The following is a 20,144-nucleotide window of genomic DNA, read 5'->3' as shown; positions in this document are numbered from 1 at the left end:
CATCCAGATTCTGAAATAAACCTACTGCCCATTGTGGGCACAGGGTTAACTTCACATGGATGAGGCGGTTTGCTGGGCCCCCTCAGCAAGATGGCAGAGCAGGGCGCTGGGGCCCCTCACTAAGATGGCAGAGCCCCTCACCAAGATGGAAGAGCACGGCACTGGAGAACCTCACCAAGATGGCAGAGCAGGGCGCTGGGGCCCCTCACCAAGATGGCAGAGCAGGGTGCCGGAGCCCCTCAGCAAGATGGAAGAGCAGGGCACTGGGGACCCTCACCAAGATGGCAGAGCAGGGTGCTGAGGACCCTCACCGAGATGGCAGAGCAGGGCGCTGGGGCCCCTCACCAAGATGGCAGAGCAGGGTGCTGGGGCCCCTCACCAAGATGGCAGAGCAGGGTGCTGGGGACCCTCACCAAGATGGCAGAGCAGGGTGCTGGGGCCCCTCACTAAGATGGCAGAGCAGGGTGCTGGAGACCCTCACCAAGATGGCTGAGCAGGGTGCTGGAGACCCTCACCAAGATGGCAGAGCAGGGCGCTGGGGCCCCTCACTAAGATGGCAGAGCAGGGCGCTGGGGCCCCTCACTAAGATGGCAGAGCAGGGCGCTGGGGCCCCTCACCAAGATGGCAGTGCTTCAGGCGTCTGGCTGCCAGCAGCCCCGCGACGTGTGCGTGTTGACGTCACGGGGCACGCAGTGCGTGAGACGGCGGTCGGAGCGCCGGGCCGGAGTGAGGGAAAGGCCGAGGCTGCGGATCGGGCCCCGGGCTGGGAGTGGACGGAGCAGGCCCAGGCCCAACCCACGGCCCCGGAGCGGACCGGAGCAGGCCCCGCCGCCGCCATGCTGCGCTGCATGCCCCTGTGGCGCTGCAACCGGCACATCGAGGCCGTGGACCGTCGCCACTGCTCCCTGAGCGGGGTCCCCGACGAGATCTACCGGTACAGCCGCAGCCTGGAGGAGCTGCTGCTCGACTGCAACCAGCTGCGGGAGCTGCCCAAGGTGGGCCCGGGGGGGGGGGGGCGACAGGGGGGGACAAGGTGGGCCCGGGGGGGGGGCGACAGGGGGGGACAAGGGGGGGGACAAAAGGGGGCCCGGGGGTACAAGGGGGGACGGGGGGGCAAGGGGGGACGGGGGGGCAAGGGGGGGGAACTAAGGGGGGCCCGGGGGGGGGGGGACAGGGGGGGACAAGGGGGGGGACAAAAGGGGGCCCGGGGGTACAAGGGGGGCCCGGTAGGGCCCGGGGGGGCAAGGGGGGACGGGGGGGCAAGGGGGGGGGACTAAGGGGGGCCCGGGGGGGGGGCGACAGGGGGGGACAAGGGGGGGGACAAAAGGGGGCCCGGGGGTACAAGGGGGGCCCGGTAGGGCCCGGGGGGGCAAGGGGGGACGGGGGGGCAAGGGGGGGGGACTAAGGGGGGCCCGGGGGGGGGGCGACAGGGGGGGACAAGGGGGGGGACAAAAGGGGGCCCGGGGGGGGGGGCGACAGGGGGGGACAAGGGGGGGGACGGGGGGTACAAGGGGGGGCCCCGGGGGGGCAAGGGGGGACGGGGGGGCAAGGGGGGACGGGGGGGCAAGGGGGGACGGGGGGGCAAGGGGGGACGGGGGGGCAAGGGGGGACGGGGGGGCAAGGGGGGACGGGGGGGCAAGGGGGGACGGGGGGGCAAGGGGGGACGGGGGGGCAAGGGGGGACGGGGGGGCAAGGGGGGACGGGGGGGCAAGGGGGGACGGGGGGGCAAGGGGGGACGGGGGGGCAAGGGGGGACGGGGGGGCAAGGGGGGACGGGGGGGCAAGGGGGGACGGGGGGGCAAGGGGGGACGGGGGGGCAAGGGGGGACGGGGGGGCAAGGGGGGACGGGGGGGCAAGGGGGGACGGGGGGGCAAGGGGGGACGGGGGGGCAAGGGGGGACGGGGGGGCAAGGGGGGACGGGGGGGCAAGGGGGGGGAACTAAGGGGGGCCCGGGGGGGGGGGGACAGGGGGGGACAAGGGGGGGGACAAAAGGGGGCCCGGGGGTACAAGGGGGGCCCGGTAGGGCCCGGGGGGGCAAGGGGGGACGGGGGGGCAAGGGGGGACGGGGGGGGCAAGGGGGGGGACTAAGGGGGGCCCGGGGGGGGGGGCGACAGGGGGGGACAAGGGGGGGGACAAAAGGGGGCCCGGGGGGGGGGGGCAACAGGGGGGGACAAGGGGGGGGACGGGGGGTACAAGGGGGGGCCCCGGGGGGGCAAGGGGGGACGGGGGGGCAAGGGGGGACGGGGGGGGCAAGGGGTGAGCCCGGGGGGGACAGGGGGGAACAAAAGTGGGCTGGGGGGGCAAGCGGTGATGGGGGAGACAAGGGGGAAAAAGGGGGGATGGGGAGACAAGGGGGGGATGGGGAGACAAGGGGGAAAAAAAGGGGGGTCAGGGATGGACAAAGGGGGCCTGGGGGTACAAGGGGGGCCCGGGGGGGGCAAGGGGGGACGGGGGGACAAGGGGGGGGACGGGGGGGACAAAAGGGGGCCCAGGGGTACAAGGGGGGCCCGGGGGGGGCGTCAGGGGGGGGGAACAAGGGGTTGACAAGGGGAAGGGCGGGGGGGACAAAAGGGGGCCTGGGGGTACAAGGGGGGGGCCCGGGGGGGGCCCGGGGGGGCACGGGGGGACGGAAAACAAGGGAGGGACAGGGGGGGACAAAAGGGGGCTCGGGGCGGGCGACAGGGGGGGGGCCCGGGGGGCGACAAGGGGGGACAGGGGGGCAAGGGGGGGGACTAAGGGGGGCCCGGGGGGGACAGGGGGGAACAAAAGTGGGCTGGGGGGGCAAGGGGTGATGGGGGAGACAAGGGGGAAAAAGGGGGGATGGGGGAGACAAGGGGGGGATGGGGAGACAAGGGGGAAAAAAAGGGGGTCAGGGATGGACAAAGGGGGCCTGGGGTGTGGGCAAGGTGGGTACAAGGGAGGACCGGGGGGGAAAGGGGGAGGAACAAGAGGGGGGGACAGGGGGAGGGACAGAGGGAGACAAAGGGGGGCCTGGGGGGGGGCAAGGTCGCCCGGGGTGGGGGGGACAGTGGGGTGACAAAGGGGGGCCCGGGGGGTGGACAGGGGGAGGGTCAGGTGGGGCAAGGGGTCCCGGGGAGGACAATGGGAGGCTGCCCATCATCAGGCTGGGGTGGGACCGGGCATTGCAGGCCTTGGGGTGGACAAGGCTGGGAATGATATTCATGCAGGCCCTGGAAGGGGTGGGGTGGGTTGGAACCGAGACGTCTCCCCTGAACTTCCCTCCCCTGAACTTCCCTCCCCTGAACTTCCCTCCCCTGAACTTCCCTCCCCTGAACTTCCCTCCCCTGAACTTCCCTCCCCTGAACTTCCCTCCCCTCACTATGTACACGTCCTCTGGTGTTTACTGATCCTACCCTGGGAAACAGGCGATGTCTGTCCACCCTTTCAATGCCTCTCAGAATCTTGTTGACTTCTATCAAGTCTCCTCTCATCCTTCTACGCATCAAAGAGAAAAGTCCCCACTTTGCTAACCTCGCCTCATCAGACTTGTTTCCCAATCCAGGCAACATCCTGGTAAATCTCCTCTGCACCCTCTCCACAGCTTCCACATCCTTCCTATAATGAGGTGACCAGAACTGAACAGAATATTCAATGTTGGGTCTCATAAGTCTTCTATTTTCCCTGTCTTTGGAACTTTGTGCTCACCTAAAACCATAGAACAATTGCAGCACAGAAACACACGCCTTCAGCCCTTCTTGTCTATGTAGACATTTTTCTGCCTAGTCCTACTGACCTGCACCCAGTCCATATCCCCTCATACCTCTCCCATCCACGTCCAAATCCTTCTTATATGTTAAAATTGAGCCCACATTCACCACTTCAGCTGGCAACTCATTCCACACCCCCACCACTCTCTGTGTGAAGAAGTTACCCCACATGTTTCCCCTAAACCTTTCACCATTGACTGGTTTGATTCTTACCTACCCTCAGTGGAAAAAGCTGATCTACATTTACTCTGTCTGTCCCCCCTCATAATTTTAAATACCTTCTATCAAATCTCCCCTCATTCTTCTACGGTCCAGGGAATAAAGTCCTAACCTGTTGAACCTTTCCTTGTAACTCCGTTCCTGAAGTCCGGGCAACATCCTAGTAAATCTTCTCTGCCTCTATCTATCTTAGTGATATTGTTCCTGTGCCAGCATGTGCCACATATCCAGCACTCTCTGAAATATGAGCCCTGGGAGGCCCCCAATTCACTCTCTACCTTCTCTCTACTCTTCTACGGTCCAGGGAATAAAGTCCTGACCTGTTGAGCCTTTCCCTGTAACTCCGTTCCTGGAGTCTGGGTAACATCCTAGTAAATCTTCTCTGCCTCTATCTATCTTAGTGATATTGTTCCTGTGCCAGCATGTGCCACATATCCAGCACTCTCTGAAATATAAGCCCTGGGAGGCCCCCAATTCACTCTCTCTGGCCTGAAACCTCAGCTTCTTTGTTTTAGACTTTCCTACCCCAGGGAAGAGACTGTGACCATGACCTCATCCATCCCCCTTGGGCAAGTTGGCTGAAGTGGTGGTTTCGATGCTTTATGACTGTAGAAACCTTCACGAGGCCACATCTCAACCTCCTCTGCTGTGGGGAGAAGAGTCCTAGCCTCCCCTTTCCATCCTCTCCAGCTGAACGATGTCCTTTCTGTAATCTGTGAGAAAATCCCTCAATGTCATAAATGTGGGCCGAAGTACTGTTCTACTTCGCAGTCTACACTCTATCTGCGTTGATGGAGAATGCAGAGTTTGCACTGCTGCATTTTTATTGGATGTCTCAGGTTGAGAGCATTTACAGAGAAAGGTTGTGACCAATCAGTGCTGTTCATCAACTTCCTTTGGATCTCCCTTAGCTTTCAAAACCTCAGAGAAAACAACACAAGTTTGTCCAACTTCTGCCAACAACTCATCCCCACCCAACCAGATTAGAAGGAGCAGGAGGTGATGTGCTTCCTTATTTCTAGTCTAAAGCACGAGAGTCTGCGGACACCATGGTTGAAGTAAAATCGATACTGGAGAAACTCAGCAGGTCAAACAGTGTCCTCTGTACAGCAAAGACAAAGATGCAGAACTAATGTTGCAGGCTTGAGTGTCAGGAGAAGCAGAGAGAGCCGGGAACGTGGGTTATGTATCTCTATCTGTGCTACTTAAAGGACAGTTTGACCTACTGAGTTTCTCAGGCATTGTGGTTCAACTTTATCCTTATTTCTGGTCATCTGTTTCCCAGTGCAAGAGTAGCAAACTCCAGAGGATGTGTGTACAAAGTGAAGGGAGGGAAGTTTAGGGGAGACGTCAGAGGTACGTTTTTTTACACAGAGAGTTGTGCGGGCCTGGAATGCCTTGCCAGGGGTGGAGGTGGAGGCTGGAACATTCGGGGGATTTAAGAGGCTCTTAGACAGGGACATGGATGGAACAAAAATAGGGTAGGGAGGGTTTAGTATTATCTTGGGTAGGTACAACATTGAGGTCTACGTACATTAAATTCAGTTGGTGAGAAGGTGAGGAAGGATGCCTCCAAGGTGAGTTGAAATGGCTGAATGGGAGCAGTTGTGGGATGTTTCCATGTATACAGATGGACAATCCTTGAGGGGAGGTGCCCTAATGTCACCAGATGGCATTAGTTAGATGAGATTAGATTCAACTTCATTGTCATTGAGCCAAGTAAAATACAAAGCCCAATGAAATGCAATTAGCGACCCACAGAAGTTAAAATTAACAATGGTGCTCTATGCAAATAACTAGGTGCGAATAAAAACCAGGGCATTCAGCAAGCAAACAATTCTAAAAGTACTGAATGTACAGTGTGGGATCAGGACCACTCAGCGCTGGGATTTAAAGTTCAGTGGGGTGGGGGGAAAGCTCTTCCTGAGCTTGCTGGTTTGAGAGCGAAGGTTTCTGTAGCATCTACCGAATGTGAGAAGAGTGAAAAGGCCATAGTTTGGGTGAGATGCATCCTTGATGGTGCTCTTCGCCCTGCCCAGACAGCATTCCTGATGGATGATCTCAGTGGTGGCCAATAATCCGTTGGGCAGTGTTCATCACCTGCTGAAGTGCTTTACGGTCTGATGTGAGACAATTCCCAAACCACACTGTGATGCCATAAGTGAGAAGGCTTTCAATATGCATTTTCACACCATTTTTTTGTCCCAGAGGAATTCAGGACCTCTCAGGCCTTTCACACCACAGTTCAAATTTCTGGTAATTTGCCCTCCCTGGCAATTTAGAGGGAGCCCCCTCCCCCCCCTTACCAATGACACATCATGCACTCACAGGAGTAAGAGCAAGTTCCCTCCTCCGTCCATCTATTTCCTACCTGCGTCCACCTGTCCATTGGTCTCTTACCCGTCTACTCCCTCCCTCCCGACTGTCCATCAGTCAGTCGGTCGCTTGCCCGCCCACTCCTTTCCAAGCTGTTGGTTGGTCGGTCACTCACCGGCCTGCTCCCTCTCCCTCTCACCCACCCAGCTGACTGTCGCTTGCTTGCCCATCTGCTCCCTCTCCCTCCCTCCTCCGTCTGTCTGTCAGTCACTCACTGACCCGCTCCCTCTTCCTCTCTGCTGTGGGAAGCGAGAGAAGAGATAGTTGGGGCAGGAGTGATGATCTTTGAGTCCTCTTTGTCCACGGGGAGGATTGAAGAATGGCAAATATAGTCCCCTTGTTTAAAAAAGGGTAACAGGTCGAATCAAGGGAATTATAGACCGGTGAGTCTTACATCAGTGGGGTGCCAACTAATGGAGAGGATTTTTAAGGATGGGATCTATGATCATGTGGAGAAGTCCTATCTACTCAAGGATAGTCAACATGGCTTTGTGAAAGGAAGGTGTAATTGAGTCTAATTGAGTTTTTTGAGGAGGTAACAAAGGAAATTGATGAGGGTAGGCTGGTAGATGTGATCTAAATAGATTTTAGCAAGGTATTTGACAAGGTCCCACTTGAGGAATGAGAAAGGTATGACCCACACTCATGGGCTAGTATAATAGACCACCCAATAGGCAACGAGAATTGGAGAACAAATCTATAGAGAGACAGCTGCAGGAAACAGAAGGTTGTGATGGTTGGAAATTTTAACTTTCTACATATTGACTGGGACTCCCACACTGTAAAAGGAATGGACGGCTTGGAGCTTGTCAAATGTGTTCAGGAAAGTTTTCTAAATCAATATACGGAGGTACCAACTAGAGAGAGAGGGCAATACTGGATCTCCTATTAGGGAACGAGACAGGACCAGATGACAGAAGTATGTGCAGGGGAATATTTTGGGATCGAGTGGTCATAATGCCACTAGATACAAGTTGATTATGGAGAAGGATGGGTCTGGGCCTTGGGTTGAGATTCTAAATTGGAGAAAGGTCAATTTTGAGGAAATGAAAAATGATCTAGAATGCGTGGATTGGGAAAAGTAGTTTTCGGGCAATGATGTTCGAGGTAAATGGAGAACCTTCAAAGGTGAAATTCTGAGAGTACAGGGTTTGTATGTTCCTGTCAGGATTAAAGGCAAGGTTAACAGGTACAGGGAACCTTGATTTTTGAGGGATATTGGGGATCTGGTTTGGAAGAAGAGAGAGAGGTAGAACAGGTAGAGGCAACACGAAGCAAATGAGGGACTTGAGGAGAATAAAAATGCAAGAAAACCCTCAAGAAAGAATCAGGAAGCTGAAAGAAGACACGAAGTTGGTTTGGGAGACAATGGGAAGGAAAATCCTCAGGGTTTCTACAGGTACATTAAGAGCAAAAAGATAGTTAGGGACAAAATTGGTTCCTTTGAAGATCAGAGTGGTTGGCTTTATATGGAGACAAAAGAGGTGGGGGAGATCTTAAATGTTTTTATTTCATCAGTTTTCATTCAGGAAACAGGCACAGAGCTGTGGGAAGTCAGGAAAACAAGCAGTGAGGTCATGGAACCCACACAGATTAAAGAGGAGGAATTGTTTGCTGTCTGAAAGCAAATAAAGGTGGATAAATCCCCAGGGCCTGGTGAGATGTTCCCTCCGTTCTTGAGGGATGCTGGTGTAGAAATTGCAGGGGCTCTGGCAGAACTATTTAAAATGTCCTTAGCCATGGGTGAAGTGCCGGAGGATTGGACATTAGCTCACGTTGTTCCGTTGTTTAATAAAGACTCCAAAAGTAACCCTGGAAATTATAGGCTGGTGAGCCTGACATCAGTAATAGGTAAATTGTTGGAAGGTGTTTTGAGAGATTGGATAGACAATTATTTGGACAGCCATAGACTGATAAGGGATAATCAACATGGCTTTGAGTGTGGTACATTGTGTTTAACCAATTTTACAGAGTTTTCTGAAGAGGTTACCAGGAAAGTTGACGAAGGAAAGGCTGTGGACGGTAAGGGAATTTATTCAGGAAGGTTCCAACATTAGATACTCATGCTGAGGTAGTGAACTGGACTTGAAAATGGCTGGATGGGAGAAATCAGAGAGTAGTGGTTGCTTTCTTAGACTGGAGGCCTCAGGGGTCAGTGCTGGGACCATTGTTGTTTGTCATCTATATCAATGATCTGGATGATAATGTGGTAAATTGGATCAGCAAGTTTGCAGATGACACTAAGATTGGAGACATTGTGGACAGCAAAGAAGGTTTTCAAAGTTTGCAGAGGGATCTGGACCAGCTGGAAAAATGGGCTGAAAAATGGCAGATGGAATTTAATGCAGACAAGTGTGAGGTGTTGCATTTTGGAAGGATAAACCAAGAAAGGACGTACACGGCAAATGGTCGGGCACTGAGGAATGGGGTAGAACAGAGGGATCTGGGAATAGAGATACATAATTCCCTGAAAGTGGTGTCACAGGTGGACAGGGTTGTAAAGAGAGCTTTTGGCATCTTGGCCTTCATAAATCAAAGTATTGAGTACGGGAGTTGGGATGTTATGGTAAAGTTGTATAAGACATTGATGAGGCCTAATTTGGAGGAATGTGTGCAGATTTGGTCACCTGCAGGAAAGATATCAATAAGATAGAAAGAGGCAGAGAAGGTTTTCTAGTTAGGATGTTGGCTGGACTTCAGGAACTGAGTTGCAGTGAAAGGTTAAACAGGATAGGACTTTATTCCCTGGAGTGTAGAAGAATGAGGGGAAATTTGATGGAGGTATTTAAAATTATGAGGGGATAGGTAGATAGGCTTTTACACTGAGGATAGATGAGATACAAACAGACGACATGGGTAAAGGGGAAAGGTTTAGGGGAAACCTTTTCACACAGAGAGTGGTGGGGGTGTGGAATGAGCTGCCAGGTGAAGTGGTGACTGTGGGCTCAATTTTAATATTTAATCGGAATTTGGACAGATACATGGATGGGAGAGGGATGGAGGGATATGGAGTGGGTGCAGGTCAGTGGGACTAGGGGGAAAAATAGTTCAGTACAGACAGGAGAGCTGAGGGACCTGTTTCTGTGCTGTAGTGTTCTATGAAAGACTCTTGAAAGTTATGAGGAATGGGATCCATGAATTGGGGGGTGGATGCGGAGAGGATGGAGGCAGTGGAAGGAGAACTGGCTGACAGGTAAGAGGTCATCGATAGATAGGAATGGGGGGATAGAAGAAAAGTGATGGGAAGGGTTATCTCGCTGAATGGGGTGGTGGGTGCGGAGAGGGCGAAGGCAGTGGAAGGAGAACTGGCTGACAGGTAAGAGGTCATCGATGGATAGGAATGGGGGGATACAAGAGAAGTGATGGGGAGGGTTATCTCACTGAATGGGGGGGTGGGTGTGGAGAGGGTGGAGGCAGAGGGAGGTAAACTGGCTGAATGGAATCCACGGAACCTTGGCCATGTGGATAAAATATTGGTTTGTATGTAGAAAGCAGAGAGTAGTAGTGGAAGGAAAGTTTTCTGCCTGGAGGTCGGTGACTAGTGGAGGGGCCGCAGGGATCTGTTCTGGGACCCCTGCTCTCTGTGATTTCTAGAAATGTCCTGGATGAAGAGGCAAAGGGATGGGTCAGTGAGTTTGTGGATGACACGAAGGTTGGAGGAGTCGTGGGTGGTGTTGAAAATGATAAAATGATATGGACACATTCTCCAAACCAGGCAAGATCCTGGTGAATCTCCTCTACTTCCTCTCTAAAGTTTCCACATCCTGTAATGAGGTGACTAGAACTGAATACAACACTTGGCGGTCCAACCAGAGTTTTGTGGAGCTGCCACTTTTCCTCACAGCTCTTGAACTCGAACTTGGGACTTGCCTGTGCATTCTCTGGAGTGCAGGTGGCTTTGGGGAGACCTGAGGAAGTTGATCAATCTGTGGGCGGGCAGTCGGAATTGTATCCCCAGGGTAAAAGCGTCACGCATGAGAGGTGAGGGGGAAATGTGCAGGGCAAATATTATACACCGAGAGTGGTGGGTGCCTGGAGACTTGGTGGAAGCAGATACAACAGTAGTGTTGGAGGCTCAGATGGACCCCTGATTTTGACGGGTGGAGGTGGGTATCTATCAGGGTGGCAGCAGTGTTTTAGTTTGACTTAGACATTATGTACAGCAGAGACATGTGGACTGAAGGGCCTGTTCCTGTGCTGTACCGTTGTATGTTCCATATGTACTGGGGAGCAGCAGAACCTCGAATAGCAGAAGTTACAATGTTCTGTGAGCCACTCTCGGTAGTGGGCCGAAATGGCCTCCTCCTCTGCTGGGAGGAAATGCCAGGTGGAAGAAGTGCTCCTGTAGTGTGAGCCCTGAGGAGTTGGCTCTGGGGAAAGTATCTGCTGTACCCTGTCATCAGTCACTGGCTGAACGAACTGTGTCAAAATGAGTCGCACTACACCATGGAGGGAGTGCTCTGCAGTAACAACCATCTGCATATTTGAGGAACAAACAGAACCTCGTCTTCTGTCTGGGCACCCTCCAACTGGACTTCTCTGGCTTTCATTAAACACCCCTCCCCTCACTTCTTCCCTCGTCGCCATCCCCAGGTCTGTCTCTTCCTTCCCTGTCTGCTTTTGCACGGACGTAATAAATTATTACCAGGTCCAATGAACCCCTTGTGTTGGTCTGGATCCCTCCCCCAGCCGGCGCTGTTAGTGCTCGGAGATTTCCCGTTTCTGGCTCATTCTGCTTATTCCTTGAAGAAGGCCTCAGGCCCAAAATGTCGGCAGTATATCTGTCTCCTATGGATACTGAAAAGACCAGCTGAGTTCCTCTTGCATTTCCATGTGTTTTTAATAACAATCCACTCCCCAGACTGGAGGAAGCAGCAATGACCATACCTGTGGGGAAGAGTTAGTTCCATGCTACTATTTCACCCGTCGTTTTACAGTGACCATCGGCAATAATTCCTCTCTGAAGCACGCTGTGATTGTCGTAAAAGCACTGAATGCTGGAGAAATTCAGCTGGTCTTTCAGCATCCAGAGGATTTGACAAAGATGTATTATTCCTGGAAGAAGGGTTCAGGCCCGAAACATTGGCAATATATCTTTGTCCCCTGTAGATGTTGAAAGACCGGCTGAGTTCCTCCAGCGTTTCGGTGTTTTCATGAGGAATGGAGATGTTATCATTCTTTATATTGAAATTATTTCATTCCTTAAAGCAGTGTTTTTTTTCCTTTTCTTTCCACTCACACACCACCTTAAGTACTCTCTATGCCATTGGTGCTCTGTGATTAGTAAGGGATTGCTTAAGGTGGTAAGTGGGTGGAAAGAAAACGTTTAAGACCCACTGCCTTAAACTGATGATTGTGGGTTATGGTGCACGTCCTGTGTCTGAGGTGTAACTGCGGTGTGTGCCATGGGTTTCCTTGAGCCCTTGTGTGGTGTGCTTTCTGGCACCTTGTCAGAGAAAGGACTGTCCGATCTCTACGGACGAATACAGCGCAGGAAAGTTCCTTTGCTCATCACCTATCCCGTCTACAGCAGGGCCCGGATTCTTTCATTCAATGCCTGTCCATCCAATGGCCCATGAGCATCAGTAATGTCATTTCTTCCAGACTGCTCTCAGTTAAACAAAAGCTTGCCTTGCACGTTCACTTTAAATTGCCCTGAAACCAGCACGTTTCCATCCTGGGAGAAAGATTCCAACTTCCTCAGGTGATTTTGTAAACTTTTTTCGGGTACACCCCCAGCCTCTGAGTCTTCAGAAAAGCACTTCTGGTTTGTCCAACCTTGTCCATGTAGCTGGGGAACATTCTGGTGAATCTCTCTGCACCTTCTCCACATCCTGTGCTTCAGTGTCCTCTATATTTGGGACAGACACTTTTTTTCCTTTATTCATCCCTGTGCTTCCCATTTTTAAATGTGTAATCAAGCAATTCACCTATAATTAAAATGCACATTTCAGATTTTATTCAAGGTTATTTGTATAAATTTTGGTTTGACCATGAAGAAATTACTGCCCTTTTTATATGTCGTCCCCTCATTTCAGGGCACCCTAATGTTTGGGACATTTGGCTTCACAGGTGTTTGTGAGACTCGGGTATGAGAGCTGGGCTGGAGTCTGTAGTTGCCATCTTTCTACACAATGACCAGAGTTGGCATCAGAACAAATCTAATTGAGGGGAATTTGGGTAACCGGGGTGGGGTGGTGGATAGCAGCAGCAGATCTACGCAAAATAGTGCCTAAGTCACAAAGTAATGGCGACAAGGAGTCCGTTGAGACCTGGCCTTGGCTGCCATGCTTTATTTGGCGTTGTATAATTGAGACCGAGTGCTGGGACGGGGAAGTGTACTGAGCGTGGAAGAAACAGGTGTGTTCCTTCTATGTCTGGGATGCTGCTGGGGGAGGGTAGCAGCAGTGTTGGACCAGGTTGGGGAGGGGGCGTAATAACTCATTCTCAAGAGCTGTGAAATTCCCCCCCCACCCCACCATGATGCTGAGTCTGGTGGTGCCCAATGAAAGACAAAGAAGCAGTTATGAGGTGTTGCCCAACCTTTAGGATTACCAAAGTCAACAGTTTCGGACATCGTCAAGAAGGAAGAGTGTACTGGTGAGCTACTAACGAAGGGCCCACATCATTTTTCAAAGTTATGGTGGTTCGAATCTGCACTTTCAATTTCAAATTCCGATCTCTTCCTGTGCTTGCGATGTGCGGTTCGCGCTTCTCATCCAGCAATTAATTTTACTTCAGTGCTTCAAAGATTCTTCATGCCCAGTGTGCTTCCAGCTGTGCATGTTAATGCTTTTTTCAGTGTAGGATAAAGAAATTCAAAATGTAATTATAAAAATATGGTAGGTGTGGTATTCTATTTTGACTTGTAATGTTTTCAACTTGCGATGGGTTTGCCAGAAAGTAACCCCATTATAAGTTGAGAAGCACCTGTAATCACAAAGTGGCTGGTAGGACAAGGAAAGTCCCCATTGACCAGATTCTCATCACAATGAAGGCAGATCAGAAACACTCTTCCAGAGGCAGGTGGGGACGTGTCAACGATGAAGGTCTGCAGATGACTTCATGAACAGAAATACAGAGGCTACACTGCAAGATGCAAACCTCTAGTTAGCCACAGAAGCAAGATTGTCAGATTACAGTTTGCCAAGAAATATTGAAAAGAGTCTGCAGAATTCTGGAAAAAGTATCAGAGTGTGGAGATATAAAGGAACTGCCCAAGATCCAGGCATACCACCTCATGGTGAAACATGACGGTGGGGGTGTTATGGCCTGGGCATATATGGCTGCCTCAGGTACTGGTGCACTAATCTTCATGGATAATGTAACTGCTGATGGGAGGAGCAAAATGAATTCTGAGGTTTCTGGAAACATCTGCTCAAGTTTGAGCAAATGCCTCCAAACTCATTGGACAGAGCTTCATCCTCCAGCAAGTCAATGGTCCCAAACATACTACTAAAGCAACAAAGGAGTTTTTCAAAGTTTAAAATGGCAAAATTCTTGAATGGCAAAGTCAGTCACCTGATCTAAATCCAGTTGAACATAGAAACATAAGAAATAGGAGCAGGAGTCGGCCATCCGGCCCGTCGAGCCTGCTCCTTCATTCAATAAGATCATGGCTGATCTGATTATTGACTCAACTCCACCCACCTGCCTTTTCCCCTTATCCCTTAATTCCATTTTTGTGTGAAAATCTATCTAACTGAACCGTAAATATGTTGAATGAAGTTGCCTCAATCTCTTTCCTGGGCAGAGAATTCCACAGATTCACGACTCTGGGGGAAAAATAGATTTTCCTCATCTCCATCTTAAATCTACTCCCCTGAATCTTGAGGCCGTGTCCCCTAGTTCTGGTCTCACCTACCTGTGAAAACAATTTTTCCTGCCTCTCATCTTATCTCTCATTTTCATAATTTTATATGTTTCTATCAGATCTCCTCTCTTCTGAATTCAAATGAGTATAATCCCAGGCGATTTAGTCTCTCCTCATAGGTCAACCCCCTCACCTCCGGGATCAACCTGGTGAACCTTCTCTGGACGGCCTCCAAGGTCAGTACATCTTTCCTCAAGTACGGAGACCAGAACTGTACACAGTTCTCCAGGTGCCGCCTCACCAGGACCTTGTACAGTTGCAGCATGACCTCCCTGCTCTTGAATCCAATTCCCCGAGCGATGAAGGCCAACATTCCATTTGCCTTCTTAATAACTTATTGCACCTGCAACCCAACTTTTTGTGATTCATGCACGTGCCCTCCCAAGTCCTTCTGCACGACAGCAGCCTGCAGTCTTTCATCATTTAAATAATAATCTCAATCTGCTCTTCTATTTTTCCTACCAAAGTGGATGACCTCACATTTACTAACGTTGGACTTCATCTGCCCACTCCCCTAACTTAACTATATTCTTCTGCAGCCTCTCCACATCCTCCGTACAATTTGCTTTTCCACTCAATTTAGTATCATCTGCAAACTTGGCTACACCACCCTCTGTCCCCTCTTCCAAATCGTCGATGTAAATGGCGAACAGCGAGCGTGCCTTCCACGTGCTAAAGAGAAAACTTAAGGGGACAAGCCCCCAAAACCAGCTGGAGCTGAACATGGATGCAGGAGAGGCCTGGCAGAGCATAACTAGAGAAGAACCTCATGATGTTGATGAATCACAGACTTCAAACAGTCATTACATTGCAAGGGATATGCAACAACGTACCGAACCTGACTCCCTCAATAAACACACCACTGCAATGTCCCAAATATGGGGCCCTGAAATGAGTGCTGTAATTGCTACATGGTCAACCCAAAATATACACAAATACCCTTTAATAAAATCTGAATGTGCTCTGGAATCCATGTGAATTGTTTGAATAGAAATTTAAAACTGTGGCGCACAAGGGCAAATAAAGGAAAAAAGTGTCCCAAACATCATAGAGGGCACTGAATATCTTGCTGAGTACCTGCTGAGTGCAGCTGTAGTCTTGGCACGTAACCCTTCCATTGCTGAGGTTAGGAGTTTCTGCTGTGGTTTACGGACTTGGGGGTTGTCCAGAATGCTGGCGGTGAGGTGCATCGCCCAGCCACTCCTCCACGAACGCGTATTTTGTCAGACGTTCGTTAGCACAGCAGTTGGGATACTTTCATCTGTAAATGATTGTTCAGATATTGGTTTATGGGTGTGAGTTGTGTATTTGATTAGTGAGAGTTGGCAAGCTCTCTCGCCCTCCCTGTTCGGGTGATCTGATTGTTGGCCAAGGATATCTGCTGGATTCAGTAACTATCGTCAAACGAACAGAATGGAGTTGTATCACTCAGACGCAGGTCCATCATTCCAACACACCTGATGACACCAGCTGGTCCCATTTAACAGCGTTCTTCCCTCCAAACCGGTCCTATCCACGTTCTTCTCTAAATGTCTCTCTAGAGGATAGAACATTACACCGGAGTGCAAGCCTTATAGCCCACGATGTTGTGCTGACCTACAGTATATAAACCTCCTCCACAACAATCTAAACCTTCCCTCCCTACACCCATAATCCTCTCTTTTTCTTACATCCACGTGCCTGTCAGAGTCTTTTTCTGTGCTGTAGGGTTCTATGGTTGAATGAAATTTATGTGCTGCTATTTCACCCCAAATGACAGCTTCAAGCACTGACCCCAGGCAGAACAGGGGTGGGGATAGGTGTGTGTTTTGGAGGAGGGGGGGAGGTAACAAAGTGGTAGAGGATGTGCTGTTCTTCTCATTTGCTTTTCCTCAGTTGGGCCATTGAGATGATTGAGGACACACACCGAGTGGGAAGACCTGTTCTCACCTTTTTCTGGACCAAATGCTTCATCCGGTTCACATTCTCACATTTGGTCTGGCTGGCACGGAGGAGGTCACATTCTTCAAATTGCAGGAGCCTTGGCAGAAATATTTAAAATGTCTGTAGCTACGGGTGTGGTCCTAGAGGAGTGGAGGGTAGCTCGTGTTATTCTGTTGTTTCAAAGAGTCTCCAAAAATAAACCAGGACATTACAGATCAGTGAGCTTGACATTAGTAGTAGGCAAATTATTGAAGGGAGTTCTGAGAGACAGGATATATAGATATTTGGACAACCAGGGTGGATTAGGGGCAGAAAGCATGGCTTTGTGCGTGTTTAACCAATCTTGTAGAGTTTTTCGTGGAAGTTACCAAGAAAGTAGATGAAGGAAAGGCTGTGGATGTGGTCTTCATGGACTTTAGTAAGGCCTTTGACAAGGTCCAACATGGGAGGTTAGTTGAGAAGGTTCAGACGCTAGGTATTCAGGTAGAGGTTGTGAACTGGATTTGAAATCGACTGAATGGGAGAAGGCAGAGAGTAGTGGTGGATGGTTGGTTCTCAGACTGGAGGCCTGTGATTAGTGGTGCCTCAGGGATCGGTGCTGAGACCATTGTTGTTTGTCATCTATATCAATGATCTGGATGACAATGTGGTAAATTGGATCAGCAAGTTTGCTTATTGAGGTGTTGTGGACAGCGAGGAAGGCTTTCAACACTTGCAGAGGGATCTGGACCAGCTGGAGAAATGGGCTGAAAAAAAGGCAGATGGAATTTAATGCAGACAAGTGTGAGATGTTGCATTTTGGAAGAACAAACTGAGGTAGGACGTACATGGTAAATGGCAGGGCCCTGAGGAGAACAGAAGAACAAACGGATCTATCTGGGAATACAGATACTTAATTCCCTTAAAGTGGCGTCACAGGTAGACAGGGTTTTAAGGTTGATGCATTTGTGGTAATTTACCCAAATTCACTGGACAGGTCTCACCACATGTCACTCCGATATTTAAAACAATAATGTAGCTAAAATGTAGGTTACAATCTGCCGGTGAATTTAATATACATTGTCAGGAGAAGGCTTGAAGCTATTGTGTGCATTTCTGGTCGTCTAGCTACAGGAAGGATATCAATAAGATAGAAAGAGGGCAGAGAAGAGTTGAGTTACTGGGAAAGATTAAACATGTTAGGAATTTATTCCTTGGAGTGTAGAAGAATGAGGGGAGATTTGATCGAGGTTTACAAAATTATGAGGGGGACAGAGAGTAAATGTGAGTAGGCTCTTTCCACTGAGCTAGGAGAGATAAATATGAGAGGACGTGGCTTTAGGGTGAAAGGATAAAGGTTTAGAGGAAACAGTAGGGAGAATTTCTTCCCTCCGAGAGTGGAGGGAGTGTGGAAATGTGGTAAATGTAGGCTCACTTGTGTTTTAAGAATAAATTGGACAGATACATGGATGGGAGAAGTCTGGACGGTGATGGAATGGGTGCAGGTCAGTGGGACTAGCAGTTTTGATGTTTTGTCACAGAATAGAAGGGCCAAATGGCCTGTTATCTGTGCTGTAGTGTTTTACAGGTCTATCAAGAGCAGCAAATTTTAGATTTAGACATACAGCACGGTAACAGGCCCTGACGGCCCTTGAGCCTGTGCCACCCAATTACACTCAATGTACATACACGTTTCGATCGGTGGAAGTAAGTCGGACCCCCGGGAAAGATCACACAGACATGGGGAAACTCCCTACAGACAGCGCAGAATTTGAACCCCGTCCCGATTGTTTGCCCTGTAAGAGCGTGCTAACTGCTACACTAACCATGTCACCCCTAATTGCAGGAGACAATGTTGAAAGAGGTGCAGGTGAATCTATCTCACCCATGAGAGCAGGATGCTGGGGATGGGGGAGGTGAAAGGATAATATTTCACCACCTTTGATTGAAGGGAAACTGCCAGTGAATGGTGGAAACCCCAACCTTATTGGAGTTGTCAGGAATACTGGAGGTAGTGGGATGACGGATGATGTCTGGTGATCTGCGTCTGCACTGGAGGTGTGTGAGAGCAGATGTGTGGGAAATGAGTTTGTCACCAACCCAGCAGGTTCACAGCAAGCCTCACCCATTTCACAACACGGTTATGTGTTGGCATATCAATGAATCACATGTAAATCAGGGCACATAATGCAACCTGTAGACCTTCAGGCATGCTTTAAACCAGCATAATACATAGACACACCCCCTCTTCACACAAACACTCCCCCACTCTCCCTCCAACGATTCCACTCCAACGCATCCCTCTCCCCTGCCCCGGTGCTCCCCCTCCAACATTCTCCCTTTTCCCATCCAATGCTCCCCCTTTCCTCTTCTAATGCCCACACTCTCCCCCCCTGCCCCGGCCCTCCCCCTCTTTCCTCTTCAACTCCCTCCAACGCCCCCATCTCCCCCTCCAACACCCCTATCTCCCCCTTCTCCCCCTCCAATGCCCCCATCTCCCCCAGCCCTCAAGCTTTCCTCCCTTGCTCTCACGCTCTCCCTCTCTCCTTTCATGCACTCCTTCCCTTTTTTGTCTACTTCTATCTCTCACCCTCCTGTTCTTAACAAGCCCACTCCCCCTCTCCCCTGACCCCTATGCTCCCTGTCTCACTCTTCCCCCTCCCCCATCTCTCGCCCCTCCACGCAGTCACGATGCAGGGTTGGATGCGAGACGTGACCCTCCCTTCCATCTCCACATTGGCTGAGTTGCTCCATCAAGTTGTTTTACTCCAGACTGGGTATCAGCAGTGTCTGGGAATGCCCTTTCCCTCCCTCTGTCTGCCTGCAATTAACCATTGGGATTTGGGAGAGGGTAGGAACAAGCAGCACAGCCTCTGATGAACCTTTGAATGGTGTTTCATCGCGGTGTAAACCTTACACTTGCACTGGCTGCAAATTCCCGGGGTGTTTCCATTTTGTCGTTGGTGAGTGGTCCATCATCCTCAGGCAAGTCGATGACAGAGCAGGCAGGAACACCTCTCAGCCAGGGCAGCACGTGTTTCAGGGTGAATCATGCCTCTTTCACGCTCGCAAGCTGTCCCACATGCTCAACCATAGAATCCCGCAGTATGAGGCCCTGCCTGTGCTGACCAAGATGTCCACCTACACAGATCCCATTGACCTGCATCAGGTCCATATACCATAATGTTTGCCCGATCCAAGTACCCAGCCAAAAGTCTTTGAATGGTGGGGGAATTGGAAATGAGGGTTATGGGGTGGGAAGGTGGAGCTGAGTGCTGAATTCATGACCATTTCATCAGGCTCAATGGGCCGGATGACCAACTCCTGCTCCGATCTCTCGTGTTCTTGTTTGTCATTGACAGCGTCTTCAAGTAGTTAAATCTCTGAAGCTTGAAGCTTGTGGAAGCTGGGGAATAAATTGGAGGTGACACCAGTGGCCCAGAGCACACTGGTCTGTGTCATGGGGCAGTTGGAGAGGAGGGAATTGGAGGTGACACCAGTGGCCCAGAGCACACTGGTCTGTGTCATGGGGCAGTTGGAGAGGAGGGAATTGGAGGTGACACCAGTGGCCCAGAACACACTGGTCGGTGTCATGGGGCAGTTGGAGAGATGGGAATTGGAGGTGACACCAGTGGCCCAGAACACACTGGTCTGTGTCATGGGGCAGTTGGAGAGGAGGGAATTGGAGGTGACACCAGTGGCCCAGAGCACACTGGCCTGTGTCATGGGGCAGTTGGAGAAGAGGGACTGACACTGAGGAAAAGATGTTATGGGCAATAATTGACTTTGTGCCGACCCATATAAACCTCCACCACCTCGGTCAAGCCCTTCCCTCTCTGGCTGTCCTTGCCCCTGTAGACCAGTCTGGGCCTGCCTTCAGCACTCATCCTTTCCCTTGCCCCACAGCCTTTCTTTCGTCTGCTGAACCTGCGAAAGCTTGGCCTGAGTGACAATGACATCCAGTGTCTTCCACCGGAGGTGGCCAACTTCATGCAGCTGGTGGAGCTCGACATCTCTCGCAACGGTGAGTAAAACCAGGGTCACAAT

At 51.2% G+C, this 20,144-nt stretch overlaps 1 protein-coding gene across 11 annotated transcripts in view; it reads left to right on the top strand.

Annotated features, from left to right (window-relative positions):
- The first annotated feature begins 688 nt into the window (after positions 1-688).
- The window catches only part of scrib (scribble planar cell polarity protein), a 166,037-nt gene continuing 146,581 nt past the window's right edge, over positions 689-20,144 (top strand). For all 11 annotated transcript variants that reach the window (XM_069915156.1, XM_069915163.1, XM_069915155.1 and 8 more), the window contains exons 1-2: positions 689-995; positions 20,004-20,121. In XM_069915156.1, the coding sequence (XP_069771257.1) occupies positions 837-995; positions 20,004-20,121 (277 nt within the window). In that variant the 5' untranslated portion in view covers positions 689-836. The remainder of the gene's footprint in view (positions 996-20,003; positions 20,122-20,144) is intronic.

This window comes from Narcine bancroftii, chromosome 1 (genome assembly GCF_036971445.1).
Source record: "Narcine bancroftii isolate sNarBan1 chromosome 1, sNarBan1.hap1, whole genome shotgun sequence".
NCBI lineage: Eukaryota > Metazoa > Chordata > Chondrichthyes > Torpediniformes > Narcinidae > Narcine > Narcine bancroftii.
Note: the sequence above shows the minus strand (reverse complement) of the source record. Positions and strands in the feature narration are given on the sequence as shown.